Genomic DNA, 26,866 nt, shown 5'->3' with positions numbered 1-26,866 from the left:
TCACCATATTGTCCTGCAGCAAATCCATTTAAAAAATAGGACACCCGTCAACCAATTGACAATCCCTTCCGCAGTTGGACAAGAAGCCAAAGGGCATGTATTTGTATGACTTCCCCATCACTGAAGGCTAACATGCTCATATCCTAAGCACAAGTACAACAATACATTCATAAAAGGCTAATCCGGCATCTAAAGCCCCAGATAAAACATAATTGTGACGACTCCACCAACTCTTGCAATATTGATATACAACAAATCCTGAAATAAATGCAATAATGATCCAACTGTTGTAGTTGACAGCAATAGCAGGCGGCATTTTAACCATCCCCGCTAATACTACTGGCAATAAAATCAATCTAATCCATTGATGGTTTGGGAAAGCATTCTGTTAGAATACGTGCGTCCACTATTCGTCAATGGACCAGGTCTCTTGACACAACAAGAACAATAATAAAATTGCAAACAATAAAGTAAAAGACACAAGGAATTTTACGTGGAAACCCCCTTGCTCAAGGTCGGTAAAAATCACGACTTGTACTCACAGGATTTCAACCCAACTCCATTTCACTCAAAACATAGCAATGTCCAGATTACAAACTCTTGTAACCTAGGAATTAACTCTAAATCCCTTCCCCCTCAATGTAGTAACTCTACTACAAAGGAAACTAAGCAATAACTCTATTGCCCACTAAAGCAACTAACTCTAGTTGATTTAGACTTCAACAACTACAATAGCTAACTCTAGCAATGACTTCAAACGATACTCACTATGAACAATCACTGATCCACTTCCTTTATAAATCAGGAAGAGACCTACAATGTGAAACACTAAAATATAAACCTAAGAAAAAACTAGGAACGAAGATAACTCTATCAGGTCCCTTGCTGTTCCGTCGGAAGATATTTCAGATGTGTGGTCTTTGCAATATTCTTCAATTCCTTTTTGTAGAGCGCAAAAACTAAGGTTGTGTCAAATGATATTGGCCTTATATGTTATAGGAACGAAAACCCAAAAGTAAGGCCAGCAATACCATTAGTCTACTCTCTGTTGCACAGCAGCAGACGCGCGCCTCGATCCTGCAGGTCTGCAGTGTACTATTTTCAGCTGTCGTTTTCACCAATGTGAGCATGGTTCGCACAATGGGATCAGCTACCCTTACCAGATCCCTTTGTTTGTCAAATCATCAAGATCAAAATATAACATTTTCATTAATAGCCAAACAAATACTGGAGCTACCGCGCCAATAAAAAAAACAATTTATGGCTGAGTAATAGCCAAGATTTCCAAAAATCCTCCATGACCCAATCAGACCCCAAACGACTGAGGCATCATAGAATATATGATCAGCTGGGCATGTCCATGGACTTTCTTGAGGAAGCAGAGGCCTATCGCAAATATTTGGGGAAGAGTTCATCAGCCACCATGTTATTCCCAGATGTGCAAATGCTAATATTAAGGTTCCAACTACCTGAATTAATAGTCCCAAAAAAAAGAATTGGGACAGGTCTTTATAGTTATACACCTAAAACTTGGATAACACCTTTGCAGACCAAAAGAAATAAAAACTAACTTGAGCCATGAACATTGCCCTAGGGGAATCTTCATATAATGTCCAAGTTTTAAGTCTTTCAGGAAAGTTAAACCTTGTTTCATACTGATATAGCCATACACCTTGAAGCACATATTAGCAACTGGATATCCTGGATACAAATATCCCATTATGTACTCCGTGATCACATTCAAACCAGGTGCCCGAGCAACAAAGATCGTGGAACATCAGAGTTGCCAAATGAAGAAAGCAACTCACAACACTGACACCAAGCTATAATTTTAACTAAATCCGACAATGATTATTTGGACAAAAACTGTAGGTATTGATAATCCCAAGCTGTTATTTTACTGAAAATTAAATATGTGCTTACTTGATTTGTGGTAGCAGTAATGACTCCAATTGGGAGGGTGAAAAAGAACGCAAGGCCACATGCTAACAAAACACCCCACCATGGTAATTGAAGCTGATTTTTGTAATATTCACATACAAATACAGTTGCTGCAATATTTATTAGTAGTATAAGCGTGAACCACCATTCAGGAACTTGTTTGTATTTTCTCATGAGCTTCGTTTGCACGTCCATTTTCTACTCCTGTATAGAAGACTTGTTGAGATGACATAGATCCCTGCACCGCAATAACTAGTCAACTGGTGTTTCCATTTGATAGATCGAAGCATGGGTAAATTTTACTTATGGTTGATAAAGTTTATGGACTATAACTTTCTATTGTCACATTAAAATACTGAATTTTACCCAATATAACAGTAAAGTATGAAGCTTACCGTCCGTGAAAGAGGAAGACATGAACAACCGTGGCAATGAGGCAGGCAAAACTGAATCCATAGGTTAGTAAAAGGACAATGTTGAGATAAAGACGACCCTCGTGGTCATACTTCTCTAAATCAATGTGAAAGTTAGGGTCTATGATGTTTGAAATGTTGTAATCTTGATTGTTTTCCTTAAATATGCCATCCGAGAATATTGGAAGGTTTTGGCCTTGTAAACATTGAACCAGTGCATACGATGTGTAACAACATACATAATGAGAAAATAACCAACAACAATGTTTGCAGTAGCAAACCTTGGGCTAGCTAGTGGGCTTCCAAGATAGGAGGATATGGTAGACCAATCGAGTCCAATGGCGCCTACTCCAAGGCCATGAAGCCCTGAACCCAACTGTTGGCCTAGGACAGAGGAAGAGAACAACAAACACAGTCAAGAAAGGGAACTTATCATTGGAAAAAGGTAGCCTGGAAAGACATAGTAAGCAAAGCTGCAAATAAAGGCAGTGAGGAAAAATTGGTTTCTTGTCAATCCATTCTTGGCTCTCTCTTCTTTGTTATGAAGGGCCCTGCCATTGGAAGGAAATTTTTTAAAGCAATGGTGACAACTGACATGTAAGAGTTTTAAGAAAAAATCAAATTAAACCAATGTAGCATGTCCCCATCGGGTTTAACCATTTTCAACATGATTATATACGTATATATAAAAATTACTAAAATTTCAACAAATATTAATGTATGATATCACAATCCAAAATCCAATAGGTTTAATACCATAAAACATGTATAATTAAGCATGGAAGTATTATGTATATATTATTTTATGCTGAATAGAGTGTACCATAAGAATGTATATTCTAATAATACATGAATTAAAATTTAAAATTCAATTCGTAGGATCTCTATCATTTTGGTCTAACTAACATTGGCCATACCTGAATAGAGAAACCTGAACGAGATTTTGTGGCCACCACATGGCTGCCGGCTTCACCAAATACCGTCGGAAAATCCCAACCCAGCCAAACCCCAACATTTGCGTCGTAATAATGACGATCAACGCCACCCAAAAATTCAACTTCTGCTTGTAAAACAGTTTCACGACGCTAACCATGTGAATCGCGAAAGGGTTCCTGTCAATTTAGTGTTGTGTGATTGAATCCATGGAAGCTTGATCTTCCATGGATATGAACTTGATGAACGAGATGAACTTTGAGAGAATTTTATTNTAATAAAATTGGATCTGAAAAAAAAACTATACGCAGCTTGTGAGATGATCCCTAAGTCGCTGCTTTGATACCATGTCAATTTAGTGTTGTGTGATTGAATCCATGGAAGCTTGATCTTCCATGGATATGAACTTGATGAACGAGATGAACTTTGAGAGAATTTTATTATCTGAATTGATTCTGTTACAATGAGAGTAAACACTCTTATATAGCTCACACCATCTGTACACATTACAAATGCTAACCAACACACGCCTTATTTGCCTAATGCCAAGTAGTAGTTAGTTAGTAACTAATTTTGCTTCTAGAACATTCTAACTGATTTCTAACTAACTTCTTCAATAGTTCCCAGCGCCGGAGTTAGCAAGATCGTGATAAGCACGTGATCTTTCACATTGAATGGGCCTGGATTCAGTGTGAACTCCCACTTGCTTCCTTTGAAGAAAACTCGGTCCTTGATGCACTTAGCCATGAGGTGGCCTAACGGAACTACCACAATTTGGGCGAAGATCGAGGAGACGGAGAGCGGTTGACGACGGTAAAAGAAGAATTGGTTGAGGAATGAGAGGAGGAAGCAAAGTGATAGTGCCGAGAAACCACATGCGAAATGTGACCACCGGGAAGGTGGGATTGTCGGTGACGGGGACGGTAAGTGCCACTTGTTCAACCAGAGAGTTATCATCTTTAGCAGCAGTACCGCCATTGCAATGAACTGCAAATTAATACTTCCTCCGTCCCATAGTATATGTCGCCCCTTTCTAAAAATAGTTGGACCACAATATATGTCATTTTATAAAATTTATGGATAAATTACCATTTTTTGCCCATTATACCATTGATAGATTAATTAATTAATCTTGAAAATGTATTTACTTTGACTAACCTAGGAAATCTACAAGTAATTAATTTCATTGGGAGAGTACTTCATTCATTAATTAACTACTTATTCTATAAAATCTGATTTTGAAAAAAAAATATCAACAAACAAATTTAACATAAAAGATGAAACAAAATCCAAAAATAATTTTGAAAGTTGAAGCTTCAACAAATTTTATCAAGGAAGATGACATTTCAAAAAGTTCAAAGGAAAATTTAGATCAATTTGAAGTAATGGAATTTGAATATTTTGTGATGTTGTCATGTTTGCTTTAAGAATTTATATATAAAAATATAAAAAAACATTTTAAAAAAAATATATAAGAAAATTGAGATGGGAAAAACTTGATTTTTTAATTTTTTTGGATCAATTGGTGAAAAAATTTGACTCCAAAAATAAACTCTAAAATTTAAATAGTCATCCAAATGTATTTATATTTTTGAAATTTAACATTTCATCATTTATTACAAAGTTGTCATAAACAAACATTAAATAAGGGCATAAGGATAAAATTACTTTATTTCTTAATGCAAGTGCAAATGAAAAATGTGACATATAATATGAAACGGGAGGAGTACTTAGAGTAATTGGAAAAGGCAAAAGGTGTAAAAGGTAACTTGAACTCATATCTGAACCATTTTACTTAATCCTTTGTTAATTGTATCATTAAACTTAAATAAAATAAAAAAATTAAACTCATCTGATCATTGGACGAACTTACTTGACAGTTCTTCTGTTGAATCACTTAAAATTCGTGTTATCACACTCATAAAGCAAGTGAAGCAAAAAAATTACACAGTAAAAAGAAAAAAAAAAAAGTTTCCTTCCATTATATTTCCGCCTAACTTGTCTATTGAACTTCTGTCTACGACTAGGATTTTAGTGAGTTTTAGCACGTGAATGGAAATTTCAGAAAGAGAATTCGTCGACAACGATAATCATTTTTTGTGGTGATTTTGCTCTGATAGTTATGGGTCTACCATGGTAGATTGGTGGTTATGTGGTGATTTGAGTGATGAACGATGAAGAGAAATTGAGAGGAGAGCAAATATAATTTTTTTTCCATGGTGGATTGGTGGTTTGAGTGATGAACGATGAAGAGAAATTGAGAGGAGAGCAAATATAAAAAAAATTCTACGTTGAGCTCTGTTTTTTACTTTGTGTGCTCTTCTTCCTCTTCTTCTTCGAGGAATCCCCAAAAAATTTACCACAAGATCTCAGATCCAAAAAATGTAGTCAGCTCAAATTAGTTAGTTACCGCCAATTATTAAGATGTAATATTATATAGGTAGACCAATAAATAATGTGAAAACCCTTTCCTTGTGACTTTTAGAGCTTCATAGTTGAATCTCGAAGAAGAAAAAACTTAAAGCTTAAAGGAATGTATAGATGATAGAGATGGTGAATTGAGGTTAACGGTGCATCGGGTTTGGGAAGGTGGTGAAATGGGAGAGAAATAACAATTTTAACAATTTTTTTAAAATAGAAAACTTATAACTATTTTTTCTTTAATTTTAACTTATTTGGTTAATAATTAAAATAATTATGAAAATAATAATGACATGACGTTAATGTATGTGACATGAAAATGACATATCATTAATTTAAGGGAGAGTGAGATACACACATAATTGAAGGGATTTAAAAATCTCATTTTAATTGAATTTAAAAATTCAATTGATAAAGTGTTAAATAAAAGAACTAGAATATAAATTCATAGTATAAGAGTCCATTAAACCATTTCTCTACTGAAAAAAGGAAATGGAGTGGAATGCTTACTCAGTGGAGCTGAGATTTCCGACTCAGCATCATTCATTGCTAAATTTTCCCCCTAAATTGGCATAAAAATCTTGAGTTACAATCCTTATTGATTACTTTGTTTTATCAAAGCTGTATAAGTACTTAAAACACTTGTCTCATTTTCCACACCAACACTTCTACATAACTACATCACTAATTAAAAACTAACACAAATTGTGATACTATGTTACTCCCTCCATTTTATATTAATTGAATTTTTGAAGTGTTTCACACCCTTAAAGAAAAGTAGATTAAGACATAAATTAAACATAGTTTTTCATTTTTACCCTTATTAATTATTGTCAAATTTATGATTAAAATAACTAAATATTAATTAATCACTAATTCCAATACTAACTAATGAAGGGTAAAAATTGAAAGAACACTCTAAATATAGTCTTGAAAACTGAACAATTAAGTTAATTTGAAAAATAAAAAATATCTCAACAATTCAATTAATATGGAATGGAGGGAGTAGGATTTAGGAGTAATTCTAAAATTTATGACTTTAAACTCGTGACATTGTAATTGAAACGGTTCCAGGGATATATAGAGGCTCCGTTATTATGATTTAATGCATTTTCTTTTAGTCAACTCTTCATTTATTTTTTTCATAACAAAATTTAAAATATAACCCAAATTTAACTTGTTTGAAAGAGTAATTTTTCAAGACTATATTTGCATAATTTGGGACAAAATCTAATTGACAACATGAAAATGAACATTTTGTGCAAATCAGTCGAAAGCCCACTGAAACAGGCTTACAGCCCACTTCTGTTCTGTTCAAACTATCCAAATATAATAGATTCACCATAAGCTTTATCCAACTTGTCTTCCACTTAATTTAGAGAGAAGAAAATGCATCCACTAAATTTTACTATAAACGGAAGAAATACGAAAAAATAACATATATTAAAACACACAAATTTGTCATTCTAGTCAGAATGCACTACATAAAGCTTGTTTTATATATTAGGTCGACTATAAATTTAGTTTTAAATTTGACAAATTAAAGTCATCTCTCTATTTTAAGAGATGGAGGGATTGCCTATTTAAGTTAAAATGCAACTTTTTATTGAGTTTCTTTCATCACTGTTAATGGAATTTTTCAAAGAATTCAGAAAATATTAATGGAATATTTATTTTTCCAATTTTCTTTCATATTTAACTGGTCTATTTTGATATTCCACGTTGACAGTATCTTCTTCACACTCTAACACACCTTATTTGACACAAGAAAAATAAAAAATAAAAACTACTTATTTTCCGTGAAAAAACCATTTTCCTTCCTACTGAACACCTTAAAACTTGTTTAATAAAAAGATATGTTTCCGTCATACCAAAAACACAAAATTGGGAGAATATCGATTTTGTGTCATTGTCAAACCCAACGTGGAAGCCTTTGCTGGGGTCTACAAAATGGCCCATTTGCTCATATTAATTTTTGTGCCACAACGTCAGCAGCCTACACGCACGAAACATAGTGCCGTAAACAACAGACGGCACAAAAGAAAACATCTTCATCACACAAAAATCAAAATCCACTGGCTTTTCTGTTCCAGATGTCAATTAATTTTCATTCTCAAAACAATCGAAAACGCCAATAGATCTCCTCTGATCCAGCAGCATTTACTGAAGTCAAAGTTTCACTTTGAAAAAAATCTTCTATAAAAGTACAACTTACATATATTGTCATGGCAACAAGTCAACTCGGGTACAGTAGAACAAAATTCTTCATATTCACAATTTGTTACTTCATAGACAAACATAGTTCTAGGTTGTTCAATTAATTATGGGTAATGGTATTATTTCTCTTCTTTTTGTTGTTCTGCTTCTTCTGTTTTGTAGCTCAGGAGCAGAGGTTGATACTGTAGATGTTCATGCAGCTCGTCAACTCATCCAATCTGGACACCGTTATCTTGATGTTAGGTAAAAATTTTAGATTATTTTTTCTTCAATATGAAATCTGATCTGATCTGATTTTCATTCATATTGAACAGGACAGAAGAAGAATTTAAGAAAGGGCATGTACACAACTCTTTGAATATTCCCTATATGTTTAATACTCCCCGAGGTCTCTTCTTCTTCTTTTTTTATCTTAATTTTCCGTGTTAATTAATTACGTAATAAATGATTTTTGGTGATTTTAGGTAGGGTGAAGAATCCAAAATTTATAGAACAGGTATCTTCAGCATGCGACAAGGAAGAAAAGCTAATTGTGGTAATACATCTTTTCGGGATTGTTTATTTTAATTTCCTCGGAAACTAAACAACGTAACGAGTCGATGTAGAATTTGACTTCTTCTTGATAAATGCTATGTAATTTGTCTTTGTGTTGTGAAGGGATGTCAGAGTGGTGTGAGGTCCCTGTATGCTACTACTGATCTTCTTAATGCTGTAAGTTGAATTGTCTCTCTTTTTTCTATCTGGTTATACAATTATGTCTGAATCTTGATTTGGTAAGTAATATAAACAATATGAGATGATCAAATTGGCAGGAATTCAAGCATGTCAGCAACATGGGAGGTGGGTATCTGGCTTGGGTGGAGAATGGATTTGCTATAAACAAACCACAAGATGAGCTTTGATTGCAGCAGTTTTGCTAGCTACCAAGAGGAGATCAACTGTAAACAATCAATTTCTTAAATTAACCACCTACGAATAAATTGTTCATTAGAATCAAACATGTCTTTTCTCTATTTGCCGATCCATGTGTGTATTCTCCACTGCTCCGAGGCGGACCCACATGATCATGTGCAAACAACTTTCCGATGTAAGGGGTTTGGTTCTTTTGTAACCTTAAAAATATTGAATGAAATTAGGGGGCTAACTAGTGTCGAACTTGCGACTTCATAGTACAAAACAAACTTTATGTGGAAGAATCATTTAATTCATATTTATACTTTAGTACATTAGTTTTATTTATATGTTTAGTAAAATTATCACAAGAATCGATATTGGGTGACATGCTTTAACTATCGTATATTTATTTTTAGCCGTGCACTCATCATCTTCAAATTTTGGGTTTACATTTAACTCCGATGATTAGTTAGAGATGTAAACAAAAGAATTGCATAACGTCTGATCTTGACCTCTACATTTTTTTGGATTGCGGTCACTATACGTGGTGTTTAATAGGGTAGTAGTCAAAAATATTATTTTAAAAAGCAATCTGTTAGATCAAATTTTAAAGAAAAATAGATACTTTTGAGTAGTAGTACAAATTTACTTTTATAAGCTGAATTTGTTTTTACTTCCCTCCCAAAAACACTTTCTAAAACCTTGACAGAACTCCAACTACTAAAGCTGTTCCTCGACCTTTCTATAAATTCTCAACTGCCAAATATGCCCTCCAGAATGATAACCTTAATTTTATATTGTTAATAAAATAGTGCCGTCATTAATTTGTTTACATTATGCAACTATTTAATACACTTGTTAAATTTCGCCGGCACATAATTCATCACCTTTTTTTATTTATTTATATCCGTCAAGTGATAAATCTATTCCCATTCCTACTTTTGAATTAAATAGTATTTTTTCAGATTATTTTTACTTTTCACTTATTTTTAAAATAAAATTTTACTTTTACTTATCACTTTTGACACAATATTTATATAAATAATTATTTTTCTAATGAGTGTGCTAAATCAAACAGGAGAGTACTATTGATTACAAAAAAGTTTACTTATCTAAATATGGACAAATTTAGAAAAAGATAATTATATTTTCTTAATTATGTGAATGGACCAAAATAATAATTCATTTAAATGTATCGAGGGAATAATATTTTTGTCTATATTTAACTGCCACAACTAATGTCAATAAACATATAGCGTGATAACCAGCAAGACCCACACCCCATAAATAGGCGTGAGGGAGCATGTGGGATTTTCAGATTGTCACAATTCCTAAAATTGACAAGGATAGATTACTGTGGAAACAAAAAAAAAAAGATACAGTAGTTAATTTCTTTTATCTGTTCAAGATTTGCCGAAGCGAATATTGTGTTGATGTGAGCTAATAATAATTTCTTAAAATTAATCGAAATAGACAGAAAGTTAATTCCACAACTTCAAGGTTTTACAATGGCAATATTATTCTTTTCTAAGAAAGTTGAGCTGTGACACCTTGAAAAGGCTGATGCAATTTAAGGTTTATTGTTTTCTATGATCCATTGTGTTACTCCATTGTTGGAAGAACATTTATAAAAACCAACCTCCCCAACAATACGACAACTCTTTAGTCAATTAACTACAAAAAAGAACAATTTTAAGGTCTAAATAAGACTGGGTCAATGTTGACGACAACACTAATAAAGAAGGCATAAACTAATTCAAAATTTGAAATTTATAGTTCTTGCAAAATTTTAAATTATATGAGGTTCGAATAGAAATTACTCCTTTGGTCGCTAATTTATGTAATGTGTAGTTTAACTGATTAGACCGCATAAACTAGTTTTGAGAAATATGTATAGACTTTGATATGTTCCAAAACACACTTCAAGTAGGACCTTTGGTGACTTTTTTACTAAATAAGTAAGATCTGAGTAAAATATTGATAGTGTTATTAAATATTTGTCACTTAAAAAAATGTCTCATTCTTTTTTTGTATCGATTAAAATGAAAGTATATCATATAAATTGACATTAGAGGGTTAACGTGAACCCAAAGTCATAATGGTAGCTCCAACTATGAAAGTGGGTGAAAATCTTTGAATACAAGAATTCAAATTTCAATAGCTACAATCAAGATTTCTTTTTAATCTGCCTAAACCTAGCTGATATCATTTTTAAGAAAAGAGGAAAAACTGCAACTACTACAACATAGGTGTGGCGGGCATTTATAGCAGAACAAGTATGGTCAGATTGCCAATTGGTTATACAACATATGGCCAAAAGATTTCACATGGGACCATTATGTTTTCATTGTTTTGTAACACCCCATGGCCTTACTAAATGTTCATGACTATGATTATGAAGTTGTCAACCAAATCCAGCTGACGAATATTAATGCTAAGTCATTGCTGAAGCTTTTGCACTTAAAAAAAATTCCATCTTTCTGCAACACATTTTCTTCTGTTTCAAGAAGATGATGTAAATAAGTTTTATGCAGTTTTTTTTTAAGGTTGTTGTATACTTATTAGTCAAGATGGGGAATTTCAAAGGAGCGTCCTTTGCTGAAACACCCACATGGGCTGTGGCAACAGTCGTAGCTGTTCTGGTGAGCATTGGTTTCTTGATCCATGGAAGTTTGAAGAAGTTTGGAAAGGTATGAAAAAAAAAGACTATCTTTATTGGAAGTGGAAAATTTTCTGTTCAATATGTTGAATTCTCTGCTTTCTGTGTTTTGTTCTGATAGTGGTTGCATAGGACAAAGAGGGAACCTCTTTATGCTGCATTAGAGAAAATCAAAGAAGGTAAGCCACCTATTAATAATCTGTGTATTGAGCCTATTATGATCAGTTTTTTTAATTTCAAAATAATGAATTTCCTTTTTTGGCTGCAAGCAGAGCTTATGGTTTTTGGACTGCTATCACTGCTTATGGGTCATTGGATCGTTTATGTTGCAAAGATTTGTGTCAAATCGTCAGCCGTGAGCAGCCACTTTTATCCATGTTCTCCGCCAAGAAACAAAACGGAGTCAGCAATTACGAGATTTGCTTTATCAGGTTCTTCATACTCGAATTTCTCAACATCAAGGCTACTGTTAAGCAGTGGACATGAAGATTATTGTCCTGAGGTAGCCCAGGAGTGAATGTTCTACTCAAAATTTAATCTGACATTTACTTTTAACAGTTTTTGGTCCAAATTATGTCTATAAATAAATTTTGGTTGATTCTTCACGAGCTATCATCTACTGAAAATAACTAATGTTACCGTGGAATCTCTAATCTACTGTTGTAAGCTAAAATTTGTCACATGAGATTGTTCTATATGTAAATCCTAAATGTAGCATAATTAATAGTCAAATGTTTTCGTTCGCTGAAGTTCCATGATATTACTACATCTAATACTCATCAGTTAGAAGATTGGTCGCACTAAGAAGCAATTTTTTTTGGAAGTTTAGCGTGGCTTGAACTTGAAAATAAGACTCATTTTAACAAAGACTCCTCCGGACTCCCTAGCCAGGCAACAAGTGAGCTTGTCTTTATTAAGGAAAAAAGAAGTTCTCTCACATTTTCCCATCTTCATTTAATTCTCTTTGCAAGTTTCAAATTGCTTTAGTTGTTGGCTTTAGTAAAGTGGCAAGTGCTAATAATGGATTCACATGAGCAGAGAACATTAATGTTGGTTTTACCAGGGTCTCCAATCGTTTGCTTCAAAGGAGAGCCTGGAGCAGCTCCATCGCCTTTTGCTTGTCCTTGGTGTTAGCCATGTATCTTATAGCTTTTTCGCCATTGCCCTGGCAATGATCAAGGTTGGATATCTTCTTCATGATTAACTTCTTATTACATCTCAAAACTTTCTTCCCAAATCCATCAAGAAACATGAATTAACCATGCAGATATATAGTTGGAGAACATGGGAGAACTATGCTAAGTCAATGGCTCTTCAAAGACTTGAAGGTGCTAAAATTTCCAGCCATACTACTATTCTTCATACTTTAGTTATCATTTCCAGGACACTTACTTGCAAGTTTAACCTTAGGTTCTGAAGAAGCTGTCCCAAACAACACGAGAATGGGGCGTCTATCAACTTTTACTTTTCACCAAACCACTCATCCATGGAGCCAGCACAGAGCGCTTGTTTGGCTGGTATTTTCACGACAAATCCTGTTTATCTGGTTGAGTGAATCCTTGTTATGTGCAATGCTTCTTCTATCTCAATTTAAGGGGAGTTATCATAGCCCAATGGTACTGGAGGTGGCTCAGTCATTGAAAAGGGTTCTGGATAACTGTGTATATTTGTTCTGGACAAGTGCGGCATGGAAAAGTGTTAGCATGTATACAATAAGAAGATGAAAAACTAAAAAGTAATAGAGAATAACAAATTCAGGTGGCTTTGCAGCTAAAACTATGATTTAGTGTGATACTAATCTGCAATGTCATTTACTAATTCTATGCCTATGCAAACAAATCATTGCTCACTCAGGTCCAAGTCACAAATCTTAATAATAATGTAGAACTATGTTTAGGTCTTAGCATTTGTTGTTACTTTAATTCACGTATTCAGATAGAATTATTGTAAACCAGTGCATCAAAGCATATTCCCATGTCGTGTTTGTATTGGCATCAATCAAATTTAATAATTTTCTCTTATCATTATGTACGTCTGACGAAAATTTCACCATCATGCTTTAATCTTCCCAACCTCTTGAGTCTTGACAAGTGCTGCGATGAGTCCAGTGATTCAAGATATTTAATTCAATATTCCCTTTTTAGCTTTGTTTCAGCCGCCAGTTCTGGAGTTCTATAAATGAAGCTGACTACATGGCTTTGCGCTTGGGCTTTATTACTGTAAGTCATGTACTGTCATACTCCACAAATGCAAATATTTCACTCAATCATCATTGAAATTGGAAGTGAAGACTGACTGACTTTCTATGGCGGACTTCATGCTGCTCCCATTTATTATTTTCACTTAATTTTAACAGTATAAATCAGTTCAACAATCATATTTGAATTTTGGTTATTTTATGAAAATGACTCTTTAAGCTAATAAACACTTAATACAACATTCACTTATGTAGATGATGTGAATCAGTACATAACAAATACCAAGTAGGCCCTAATTTAGGTACTTATATGTAGTTCCACTGATTAAGTTCTTTATTGATAGAAGCATTTTTACTAATCCATGAAACAAAGGGCTCACTATCTAGAATTAAATTGTGACTTTCCAGTAATGGTCTAAACTGCCAAATGTATTTGTTGTGGTTGCGATATTACGGCTTACACCTCTATGTATCCCTTTGACAGAAAAACAATTCCATGTCTTTATATTGTTCTTGTGTTCTTGCAGACTCATCAGCTGCCATTAACTTATGATTTCCATAAGTATATGCTTCGAAGCATGGAGGAAGAATTTCGTGATATTGTTGGCATAAGGTACAATGGCATATCTATTTGAAGGTTAAGTTTTTGTTTTGAACATAACTATTGTGTCACAATGTAATATTTGGTACTAGGTTTTCCACATTATGAATCATCCTACATGATGGCAGAGAAATAACAACTCCATATAAAATATCTGCAATCATACAGATATATGGAATTGCTAGTCCTGAGGTTACATAATTTATGTTTTCTTCTTTCCGTGTTTCCACTAAATAGCTACGGCTAACATGTTTGGGTAAACCAGTAAAGATGTTAAGATTGACTGCTTGACCCTCCTTGGATGGAGTAAAAATATTGCCTCTTCCTAATTCTCTGTTTTATCTTCACCAACAAGAACCTTTTGCTTTAAATCTATAACTTGGCCTTCCTATCTTTCCCTTCAACTAGAATTAGTTATCTTTTCAATCTCATGGCATAAAAATAGCTGCTCCACTTGAACTATCGTAAGTACTTATAAAAGAATTTATGAGAATTCATATAACTCATTCTATTTTTTTTCTGTTCCTGACTGTCATGATCAACAGTTAAAGCTTTCCCTATCTCAATGCATATATGATGTGTTGTTTATGTCCATTTATATTGTGCTGTAAGACAAAAGCTGGCATATATGTCCCTGTTGGAGGACTAAATGCAATATTTCACAAACTGTAAGATACTATGGTTAAGGCATATATGATGTTCCATTATTTTTTCTTTATTGCACAATTTCACTATGGATCCAGTCATCTAAGATGCTCCTTTTCTTTTTCTTGTTGCAGTGTTCCACTATGGATTTTCGTCATAATTTGTGTATTTTTAAGCTTTCATGGTAACTTTTTTCTACTAGATATTATCTGGAATTTCTGCCTCGGATTGCTTTTTTCACTATAATTTTAATGATCATTGTCCAGGCACAAATATCTACTTTTGGATCTCCTTCTTTCCAGCTATTGTGAGTGCTTGTTATTTTCTGTTACTTTTTTCATTTTGCTTCAGAAGAATTATTCATTCTCATATTTATGACTTTGTCAAAAATTGTTATTGGAAGTTGATCCTTTTGGTTGGTACCAAGCTTCATCGCGTGGTGGTCAAGCTGGCAGTTGAAAGCATGGACAGTAGTCCATTGGAAGGATTTCATCAGTTTAACCTAAGAGATGAGCTCTTCTGGTTTGGGAAGCCTAGGTTTCTGCTGTGGATAATACAATTTGTATCATTCCAGGTATGACCAATAACATCTTTTTTATCCTCGAATCCAAATGGTAACAAGAAGAGTATTACAACTAATTTTTTAGCTCAATGATATAGCGTCCTCGGATATGCTTTACTGATTGCTCTTCTCTTAATCATCTACAGAATGCATTTGAGATGGCAACATACATATGGTCACTGGTAAGAACTTGAGAACCTAGTGTTCAGATAGAGATTTTGCTTTGCCTGTAAATTATAATGAATTAAATTCTTCACCCAATATATCCCTTTTGTGGTCGGTAGATGCAAGTTTCAAACATTAATTATTCACATACTCTCCATTTACTCTGCGCCCTTGTGTGATCAAACCGAGGGACATAGATTCTTCTGCCTAGTGTTTTTCTTGTTTGACACTCTTGGTTTATTTTGCCTTGTTGGGAGCCTCTATAATATAACTTGACCAAAATTTTCAACTGGAGAAGCAATTAGTTTTGGTTGGAAACAGAACTCGTACAACTTTAAAGAACATATATAGAACTTTTCAACTCTTAGAACAAACTGCAAAGTACTATTAAACTATGGGCTAGACAACACAGAGAGTTAAACAGACAATGCTTTCATATGTAGTTTGTGTCTGTTTTATGTTTATGCCTAATCCTTAGACGAGGCAACAATAGAAATTCGTGTCACTGCATGAATACAATTTTTTCCATATGTAAATGGGGATGCCAACTAATTTCCTTTTCTTGGTGCAGTGGGAAATTAAGGGATCTTCATGTTTCACAGACAATTACACATTTCTCGTGATTCGCTTGTCATTTGGGTAACTATCTTGTGTCTCACTTCCTTGTTAACTTGTTACTGAATACTCTCATTTTAGCATGATCCTTGTAACTTGTTGCTGCAGGGTTGTTTCTCAATTCTGGTGTAGCTTTGTCACATTTCCACTCTATGTTATTGTTGCTCAGGTAATTAAAAAACACAATGTGATCTCTTGTCCTTGATAATCCTTGTACACATTTTATGTCAAGTTAGTGATCAATTAATGTTTAAGCAGATGGGTTCGAGATACAAGAAGACCATCGTTTCAGAGAACGTTAGGACTTCACTACATGGATGGCGACACAAGGTGAAAACCAGATTAGAAGGTTCTGTTGTTTCTCCAGAAACATTGTTAGCAACCACATCATTAGACTCCATGGCGGAGGATGAGGTAGATCAAATTCATCCCATTGCTACTATCAGCACAGAGGTGTTTGATGAGACTCTTGAGCAAAGTTGTACCAATGAAATCTCAGAATGTGATGAGTTACATATTCCACTTTCTCCTAGAAATCAAGGAGAGGTTTGATCAAAACAATGATGAGATGATATAGTTTCGCCCGGCCCTTATATTACTGAAAAACCACAACCTTAGACCTACTAATCTTCTTCATCTTGCTTTTCTCCAAATTTTCCAAACTATAGATGCATCTTTTCTCTTCATCATTGAAATCCGCCATTCAATCGCAGTGTGGTGCTCTGAAAAAGCTTATTTTAATTTGTTGTCTCTTGGCTATCTATTTAAGAAAATCTTTGTATGAACAATTATAAATTACTCCTATAAGAAAAGAAAACACAGGCTTGTTTTGTCCACTGAACCTTTTTCCGTTTGGATAAACTATGGTGAAAAATTTAGTTGACGTGGAGTTTTTTATTTCACTCAATAACATAATTACATATAATACATTTTTTTAAAAAATAAAATAAAGAGATGGTTGTTATTTTTAAAGGTATAAGTGAAGCCACAAGGGTGAATAAAAGGGTATTTTTAGACAAAATAAATAATAAGTGTAAGGGTTGCTTTAGATCAAAAGATTGATGAGTAGTATTTTTAGATCTTTTCTGTTAAATAAAAATAATATATATTCTTTTTAATAGATTAAAAAAGGAAATTTATAAGAGGCTTAAATTAAAATAGAGAAACTAAAATATTGGGGCACTTCATATGAACAAAATATGACATGTGCAAATAACACTACATTGAAGATCTCTATCTATAACAAAAAACATGGTTCAATAAGATTAATGATCTTCTCTTTATTTTTCAAGTGATGCTGATTTATTTATCAATATCTCTCTGATTTTTTAAAATTTTGAAATAGGAAAAGAGAAGAAGTTAAGGTGAATTACTTAGATTTCTTTTAACCTCACAAAATTAATTAAATTTCACTCTAATTAAAGACATATCTAGTTTTCCCATTTTAGTAATGTGTTATTTCACAAATCTTTGTTACCTTAAATCATTAAATTTTTCAAATGGGATGATTTTAGAAGAAAATGACAGCTCTTTCATAAATCTGAAAAGGAAACTATATAAATTATTTTCACGTATCTATTTTCACACTTAACCATAATTGTGCGAGAAAACAAATAATGTAATCCTAGATAAAAGAATATGATCAATTGATATAATCTTAAATAAAAGAGCAAACTCTTAAAAGCATAAAAATATCTAAAATTGAAAAACTCATTAGTTTGATTTGATTTGTATGTTTATTAATAATAAATTAATAGGAAAAATTACATAAATAATAATTTAGTCGATGTAGTTCTAATTAGGGTGTAGTATCTAATGCTTAACAATATATAAAAAAATATCCCGTCATCCAAAAAAAACTTTAGGGTGCACATGAATGGAATTGGTGTGAATTTTTTAAATATCAAATCAAATTAATTGTGCCGAAATTTTTAAATATATGAATCAAACAAATTAATAAAATTTGGGGTTTTTCAACCTCAACTTTTTTTTTTGGATTTTTTTTTGAGTTTCTCGGGTTTTCGATTTTTTTAAGGTTTTTTTCGATAAAGCATTCACACAACATATAATTAACTTGTGCTCTAAATATTTTTTTAGTCCTACCAAAATACAATTATTTAAGGTGTTTCTTAAGAAAATAACACAAACTATGAGATAAGTGATGACATTTCAATATTTAAATGAAACTTCATAAAACTAATAATGTAAATTAATAAGTCAGAAAATGTTCGTAATTTAAAAGTACTAAATCATACTAAAATAAGTCTAAGAAGTTCAATTACATGACTCAACATTGAAGAAAAAATAAAATTAAGTTATGTATTTTAATTATCTAAATCAATGTAAAGCTAAAAAATAAATATTCAACATTATTGTCATTCTTAATGTTAGATTGATTTTTTTAACATTAATATTAACTAGTGAACTTATCCGCGCTTCGCGCGATCATAATAAACACAAATAATTCACTAAATACAATATAAATAAAAGAGGTATTTTATATATAATAATATTTGTATCTAATATATATTTAATATATATGAATCTAAGTTAAAAAATTTAAATACTTTTCAAGAGTTTCTTTTTACATAAAAAAATTTGTATATAATAAAATGGTTACACCTTTTTGTTTCTCCTTACATAAAAAATATATTAAATAAAATAATTACACCTTTTTATAAATGTGCAAAGGTACAATTTGTATCCATAGCGAAAAAAACATAAGAAAATTACATGTGATTAGAAGTGAAAGAACACAATATTTATTGTTGCTATTTATAATTAAAAATAAATAACATAAATATACTATTTTTTAAGTAAAAAATATATACCAGTAGATTATAGAGTAACAATCCGAAGTTCATAGAAAAATTAAACTTAAAAGGTATATACCACAGAGATACATAAAAATATATACAATTAGGGGTGTTCACGGTTTGGATAAAAATCGATCCAAACCGAAAAACCAAATCAAACCGATAAAATAAAACCGATTTTATTTGGGTTTGGTTTGGTTTGGTTTTAGATTTTTGAAAACCGATAGTATTTGGTTTGGTTATGGTTTATTAGAAAAAACCCGAAGAAATAACCAAACCGGACCGATGAATTATATACATATATTTTATTAATATACATACTTAATATATTGTTTTTATAAACAATTTTAAAGATCTTATACATATTTTCATTAAAATTTCTTTATAATTTACTTATTGAAAGCAAAAATGCCCAAGATGAAACATTTATCTTATTGATTTCATGTATATGAGTGTCTATGACAATTCTTTGTGGGACTGAAAATGTTATTGTTTCTTCCTTCTAGGCCAATATAGTGAATTTTAAAGCTTTATTGATAGTAAATTTAGTGATGAAATGTTCAGTAATTTAAGTCATTCTAACTATTTTTCGTTTTGAATGGATTGTTGTCACTTTTTTGTATATTTTAAATGAACTGTTTCTTTTATTTTTGTGTATGGTTAATAACCGAATAACCGAACCAAACCAAACCAAAACCGATAAATGTATATTATACTTGGTTTGGTTTGGTTTTGATAATTTTAAAACCGATTAAGTTGGTTTGGTTTTGATTTTGACCAATAACCGATCCAAACCAACCCATGAACACCCCTATATACAATACACAAACCATTACGATTTTATTAATTAAAAAAGTAGAAGAAAAAACTAAATCAATACGTAATGTTTAAGTTTTTGTCGATATCAGCCTCACAAGTCTATCACTATTTGAGAGTTTTCTTCTTCTTTTTCGAGTCAAACACAAGCATGAGTATGATACTTTAATAAAAATGAAGGGAATTTTTGGATAGAAATTCATGAAACAAAAAATATAAATTTATATAGATAAAAATAGAGGAATGCCATAAAGTATCTTAACTTTTACATTTAATATTTAAGTATTATGAATATGAAAAGGTAAAGAATATGAGAGTCATAAATATTATTATGAGTAAAAATTAAATAAATGAGTTATGAAGGTAAAAATATTAAAACAAATGTGGTTGAAAAGGACAAATATAAAAGACATAAATATAGGACTTCAAATGATATTAATTGTTACACTATGTGGGCTTAGGAAAAGAGATAAGACACTGGAAAATCTCTAATTTAATGGATCAAATAATTTTTAATTTTTATTACTTAATTGGTATGTGAAGAGTTTTGTTATAAATATTCTTTTATTAATAAATTATTTATTTGAAACAAATTAAATACTTTACTTCTATAATAAAATAATTATTTAAATTTGGACAAAATGCCAAAAAAGGGGAAAAAGATAAATACAAATCAAGATCATAGAAATGTATCACATCACATTGTCTGTGTTTCTTCTTTTATATATTCATTAAGAAACACAATAAGTTATCATAAGTTTATAAATTTAAATTTGGGGGTTATGAGGAGTTATAGAAATTATGGAAATATAAGTTATGAAGATAAAAAGATAAGAGTATAAATTATGATATATTTCTTAGTTTAAGAAAGGAAATTAATGAAATTAATTTTAAGAAATGACAAGGTCAAAGTTATAATTAAGTTTGCAGGATCACTTTCTCCATTTATTTATTTAATAGGATAAAATGAAAAGGTAACAAAAGACATTTAAAATATGATAAACAATAAGTTACAATAAAATTTTTTTTGGGTTGATTAAGTCAAAAGTTACCTGAATTTTAATTTGTACCAAAGATTTACGAGGAATCAAGATTGATCATAAAGAATTTTAATTTATTTCTTCTACATGGTCTAAATTTACAGTAGGAAACATTTTATTGATCTATTATTAAGTTAATTATGTAGAGAAATGTAAAAGAAAAAAGGATTTTTTTTAATAAAAAAAATCGCATTTCACCATGCTTTTTCTTGTTCCTTTTTAGTTAAATAACACTATTTTGTATATTTTTTACTTTTTGTGAAAATTTTAAAATATTAAACAACAACAATAATAATAATAATAGCAAAGTTAATTCAGTAAAATTGGTTAATTGAGCTTTTTACTAAGTTGGTTAATTATTAGAGTTTCATATTACTCTTGTATGGTGAATAAAAGGAAATCATGTCTTTTTATCAAATTTTTTTGTTCAAGACGAAGAAACAAAATAAAAGAGGGTAGAATAATATTAATTGAAATCAAAATAATACAATAATGAATTTTCAAAATGTTTGAAAATCATTCAAACTTTTATACTACTATGACAATCTCTCTTCATGAATCTTCCAAGATAATCAAGCTTCCTTCTTCATTTTGTTGAACTTGTACCAAATAATGTGAACATTTCTTTGCCTCTGTGATGAATCATTGAAAAATATATCTATGATCTTAATCAAAGTAAATGACATATCATGATATTATCTTTTCTATGTCTTCTTATTTGAATATTAAATACATGATTAATGAATAAAAAGATGAAAAAAAAGAAATTTTAAAAGAAGAAAAAAACCAATACTAATAAAAACAAAGAATGAGAAAAATCAGAATGAACATTCAACATCTTCATAGATGATTGGTATTTATAGATTTGGTAATCCATAAAAATTGTTAGAAAGGAGTTGAAAAGACATGTTATTTAAATAGAGAATGCGAAAGGATGAAGCTTTTTTACAACTCATTACATATAATTACAGTAGTAAATGATTGAATTTTTTAAGTAATAAGCAAATTATTTAATGAAAAAATGAAGAAAAAAGGCCAAAAAAAGGAGAAAAAATATAAATAAGAATGGAGGCCATAGAGTGTGCCACATCACCTTGTCTTGATTCTCCTTTATAGATATACTAGAATGGCATAGCCGTGCCCAACATTTTGATATTTTCAATTGTGGATTACATGCATCATCATTTGGAGGTGCAAGGTGTGAATCAAAATGAAAAACATAGCGCTAATATTACGAAAGCTTGTTTGATGCAGTTACAACACAACTATAAGCATTTAAAGATATATTAATGTAAACGTATGCCAAATAAGTACATAAAGTTTACCTTTAAGAATACCTTCATTGGAACAAAATATTCAAAACAATGGCTAATAAAATTGTTCATCCAATGGTAAAGGATTTAGATACATCTTGTAAGATTATCCTCCCTTGCAATTCAGAGGACAATGCTGGAGTTGTAATCAATCATTATAAATTAGTCATGATACAGTGGACAATTACACAACTAATGTTTTCACAATTTGTCTAGGTTGATCAAACTTCTTGGAGTTTTAGAGATCGCCCTCAACATATTGAAGCATCCTTAGAAAATGAAAAGTTAAGACGATTAAAAGGACGACTCCATTAATAATCTTCTAAAAGTTCCCTGCATGAACAAAAGACAATGATCACCTGTGGGAAGTAATCTGGAATAGAAGTCGGGAGCGTACGAAGATCAGATACCATCCAAACAGAAAATTCAATACAAAAGAGTAAACATGCACATGTAAAACTACAATTTCGATTACAGGGACAATCCAATTCAGGCTCACAAGTCGGGACTACTATATTGTCAATCCAAAGGAAAAGTTAAGCCATTTAATAATACGGCATAATACTAACAATCGATTGTTTACTCAAATTTTCAGCAAGTAAAAAGGCATATACAGAAAATTTATGAAATACTTTGATGGTACCCCTCTTCTTTTTCATTTTGTAACTATCTGCTAACTTGTAGAATGATGGAATCACACTTGGAAAAGCAATGAATTTCAAATATAAAATTTTACATGTTCACTCTGTCATATCTCATCTATACGACACTAATATTTCAGGAAATGACCTACCAAAATTTCCAAATAGCATCCACCAGGAGTAAGTTCCATGCTTAAGTTATATAAGCACTAAAAGTATTGATTGAGCAATTGCCCTCACAATCTAGCCGAAAAGGAGGAGTCATCAACATTTAAATTTCATGAATTCAACCTTCAGGTTATTACGGCTGAAAACATAACACTTTAAAAATTACACATGGTCATGTATCGTGTCGAAAATAATCGATACAATTGAACCCATCAAGCTTATGCTTTATCCACCACTTTGTCTAGACATCAAATTTGATGAATTTAGCCATACATGTAAATATTACTATCATAAGTAGCAACCAAATTAATCATAGAGTAGTTATACTAATAATTTATCTGTACAAATCAAACTTCTAGATAACAAATGAGAAAACACTTACATATGAATAGAAGTGCAATCACACTTGAGAGGCAAAACCATTTTTAGTGCCAGATGTGGTCATACCTGTAATTTCTAATGAACAAAGTACAAGCACCTGATCCAAAAAAATGTGTACAATGAAGTAAATTTTATGTAATTCGACAAATAACACATAAATCTAACAACAAAGGAAGAACAAAGAGTAACTGCCATGAAATTGTTTGGGGGAAAGCTTACATCTATTATTTTTAGAAAAAGCTCCACCAATATGTTCATTCTTCAACTCGTTCATCACTGTCAACAACAACAATAACATACCTAGTGTAGTTCCAGAACTGCCTTTGTCAAATAGAGGTATATCTATTTTCATTCCATACTTATGGATCCAAATGAACCAGAAGGAAAAATCAACAAGTAAGACACTGAATTATCTTTTGTGAACTGTTTAAATAACAAAATTTACTAAAGTAGTTCTTGTATATAGATCAAGTATTGACCATAAATTTATAGTGAGTTGCAGAGACTCGCATACAAAGGGAGAAAAGCTGTAGATAGTAAAGGTTTCATTCATCTGATGAAGTGATGGCAAAATATAGAGGTGCTTGCGGATAGAAAAAGAATAACAGATCCCAACCTATCAATATCATGCAACATCAGCAAAACGGGCATTTCATCTTTGATATTACCAAACTTCAAAATGAATGGTATTTGCTGGAAGGAAAGAAATAACAACATTCAACCTATCATTATTACATAGCATCTGCAAGGCAAACACCGAAACTCTGATATTACAAAACAACACAATAAATGAAAATATAGAATTGTTAGACGATAAAATGACAATCAGGAAGGAGTAGGGATACGTAACATTCAGAAATAACTAAACTTCCTACCTCTTTAGTGTCCCATAGTAATTCATTTCTGTTTTGCTCCAGATTTAGGAAGTACCCTGTTTCAAGTTTCAAAGATGATGCAGAATCACTATCAAAGGGTCAAAGTTAAGTATATTTGTCGATTTTGTGCCACACATGTTATATGTAGTCACACGTATGGTATTTTTATTGGAGCCACATGTATAGTATTTCAAAGATGATGCAGAAGATTCATGTATATAACAATTATAATTTATACCTAAGCTGTGAAATTTACAACAAAATTGGAGGTGGAGGAATGTTAATATGAAGACCAAACTACATACTACAAGGCCCCTTAGATACCATGAATACTTTTGGATGTAGTCGAGAACACCAAAATGGTGGTGGTCATATGATATTAATATGTTTTTTGCATATTATGTTAATTCTCTATTATAATGCTTAATTAGTCAGTAAAGCTCAAACTTCTGTAATCACAACAGAATTTACTCAAACTAATCATACCCATAATAGATAAAAGTTTAGATTGAACAATAAGGAAGGAAAATCAATGGATATAGAAAGACTTCGAGGTAGTAGTAGCCAAGGAAGCAAGAGTCAACACTTTATTCATCCTGGACTAAAAATTGCGAACATAATAATTTCTGGCTGACCAATGAAAAAGAGTAAGGAGGAAGAATAGAAGAAAATCAATGACAAACCTTTAGCTTCTCTAGATGGAAAGTGGGATTGATAATTTTTATATGTTTAACCCATTTGTCTTCTTCATAGGTTGCTACTCCTTTCTACCAATAATGCTGGAAATGGATTTCTTCAATATTTTCTGAAGATTCAGATACAACTCATGTTGCTTCCATCTCTACATCACTGGTGCAAATACTTGAATTTTTTTATGTTCATAACTTAAAAGCATGTATTTGCCCCATTATCACATAAAAAAAAAGTATGCATTTTGTTCTGCAAGTGCAAATTAAATCTAGAGATAAAAATTGGAAGGAAAACCTTACAAATTTAAAATTAGAATGAAAAATTACCTCCAATTTTGGTAGTCAAATGTGAAATTTCATCACCAAATTGATGCACCAGCTCGGAATCGAATCACTCTGCTCTAATTTTCCATCAAACTGTAATGTTTTGGGTCAATTTTCGCGCACCTCTGATAGTCTTGCTACTTGTCTATTCAAAGAAATAGTGGAACAACAAACCAAATGCCAAAACATGAAAAATGAATACTAACGAATATGTAATACTCAAAATTACATAGTTGATCAAAAGAAAGCCAAAAAGAGTATCCGTAAAAAAATAATAAATACTAATACCTTCCACGGTTTGTGGAAGACTATAATTGACAACATAGTGGCCCACATCTTGAACAGTAGAACCAAAACCACCAAGATAAGATAAATTGACATGCTCCCATATATGCCTATAGTCCTGATACAAATAGTCATGTTGCAGCCAAAAAGAAAAATGACAACAGGAAACTTTAAATAAGTTAACTGAGGCATATTATCAAACAACCTTAGATGCACACTACTTGATATACATATTTTTGTAAGACGATCTAACTTTTGCACTAATTAATGAATATGAAAAGTAAATTCATCAAAGAAACATAATGCATGTGCAAATCAAGTAGTTAGTAAGGTGCATGTAGAAATCTTAGTTAGAAACTATATCAAAAGAGTACGAAACTAAGGTACACATACGAAATTGTGATTACTTTTAATGTCTGATTACAAAGAGTCGAAGAGACCAGCAAGAAGGAACTCGGAAGAACTAATCAGAGCAAACACCATAGCGAGCAAAAAGTGAAAGGATTTTACCTTTGTGTACATCCTCTGGAGACAAAGTAGAGCAAAACCGTTTGGTGCATTTTAGTGCAGTAAATTGGAGCAGAGAATTGGAAAAAAAATAGAAGCACCGAGAAACTGAAAAACTTACCCAAATAATTCTGAGAACTATACCACTGATGAATGAGAGAAAATTGGAGTGAAGAATTGGACATAGTATAATAATATTGGAAAAAAATACACGTGATTTGTCAAAATAAAAGAGTGCAGTACTGAGTCCACGTGTGTTTATCTAAATAGGAGTACAATTCAGATAACATTTTGTACAACTAAATATTGCAGTGTTAGTCCCATATGTTATTGGCTTATATATAAGGGTTAAGAGTACAATTCAGATAACATTTTGTACAACTAAATATTGCAGTGTTAGTCCCATATGTTGTTGGCTTATATATAANNCTATACCACTGATGAATGAGAGAAAATTGGAGTGGAGAATTGGACATAGTATAATAATATTGTGGGTGTTGGAAAAAAATACACGTGATTTGTCAAAATAAAAGAGTGCAGTACTGAGTACACGTGTGTTTATCTAAATAAGAGTACAATTCAGATAACATTTTGTACAACTAAATATTGCAGTGTTAGTCCCATATGTTTTGTTGTTTTGGCTATAAGGGTAATATAAATTTGAGCTTTATTAAAATACTAATATCTATGAACTATAACTTTTATTGTACCATTCAAAATTTTAAGTCTCAAACTTGAAATTATATTT

General features: G+C 31.7%; 2 protein-coding genes and 1 pseudogene across 3 annotated transcripts; 2 read left to right on the top strand and 1 right to left on the bottom strand.

Annotated features, from left to right (window-relative positions):
- LOC125847436 (oligopeptide transporter 7-like) lies at positions 1 to 10,690 on the bottom strand (annotated as a pseudogene).
- On the top strand, positions 7,760 to 8,991 carry LOC125848790 (protein HIGH ARSENIC CONTENT 1, mitochondrial-like). 2 transcript variants are annotated; one of them, XM_049528726.1, is made up of 6 exons: positions 7,760 to 7,953; positions 8,088 to 8,168; positions 8,240 to 8,313; positions 8,390 to 8,460; positions 8,583 to 8,636; positions 8,738 to 8,991. In XM_049528726.1, exons 1-6 carry the CDS (start codon positions 7,934 to 7,936, stop codon positions 8,825 to 8,827), a joined length of 390 nt encoding a protein of 129 aa, XP_049384683.1. In that variant the 5' UTR covers positions 7,760 to 7,933; the 3' UTR covers positions 8,828 to 8,991. The 2 variants fall into 2 exon arrangements, with proteins under 2 accessions (XP_049384683.1, XP_049384682.1); XM_049528725.1 differs by lacking the exon at positions 7,760 to 7,953 and having other exon boundaries at positions 8,032 to 8,168.
- Positions 10,691 to 11,173: 483 nt separating the features above from the next.
- LOC125849260 (MLO-like protein 4) lies at positions 11,174 to 17,081 on the top strand. Its single transcript, XM_049529308.1, has 15 exons — positions 11,174 to 11,509; positions 11,600 to 11,657; positions 11,751 to 11,980; positions 12,542 to 12,658; positions 12,746 to 12,806; positions 12,889 to 12,995; positions 13,623 to 13,697; positions 14,203 to 14,288; positions 15,056 to 15,105; positions 15,188 to 15,228; positions 15,325 to 15,495; positions 15,630 to 15,665; positions 16,220 to 16,287; positions 16,372 to 16,432; positions 16,522 to 17,081. Exons 1-15 carry the CDS (start codon positions 11,348 to 11,350, stop codon positions 16,813 to 16,815), a joined length of 1,617 nt encoding a protein of 538 aa, XP_049385265.1. The 5' UTR covers positions 11,174 to 11,347; the 3' UTR covers positions 16,816 to 17,081.
- The last annotated feature ends 9,785 nt before the right edge of the window (positions 17,082 to 26,866 follow it).

The sequence above is a fragment of the Solanum stenotomum genome, chromosome 12 (assembly GCF_019186545.1).
Source record: "Solanum stenotomum isolate F172 chromosome 12, ASM1918654v1, whole genome shotgun sequence".
In the NCBI taxonomy this organism is placed as follows: Eukaryota; Viridiplantae; Streptophyta; class Magnoliopsida; order Solanales; family Solanaceae; genus Solanum; species Solanum stenotomum.
The sequence above is the reverse complement of the archived record's forward strand: the minus strand, read 5'-3'. Positions and strand labels throughout refer to the sequence as shown.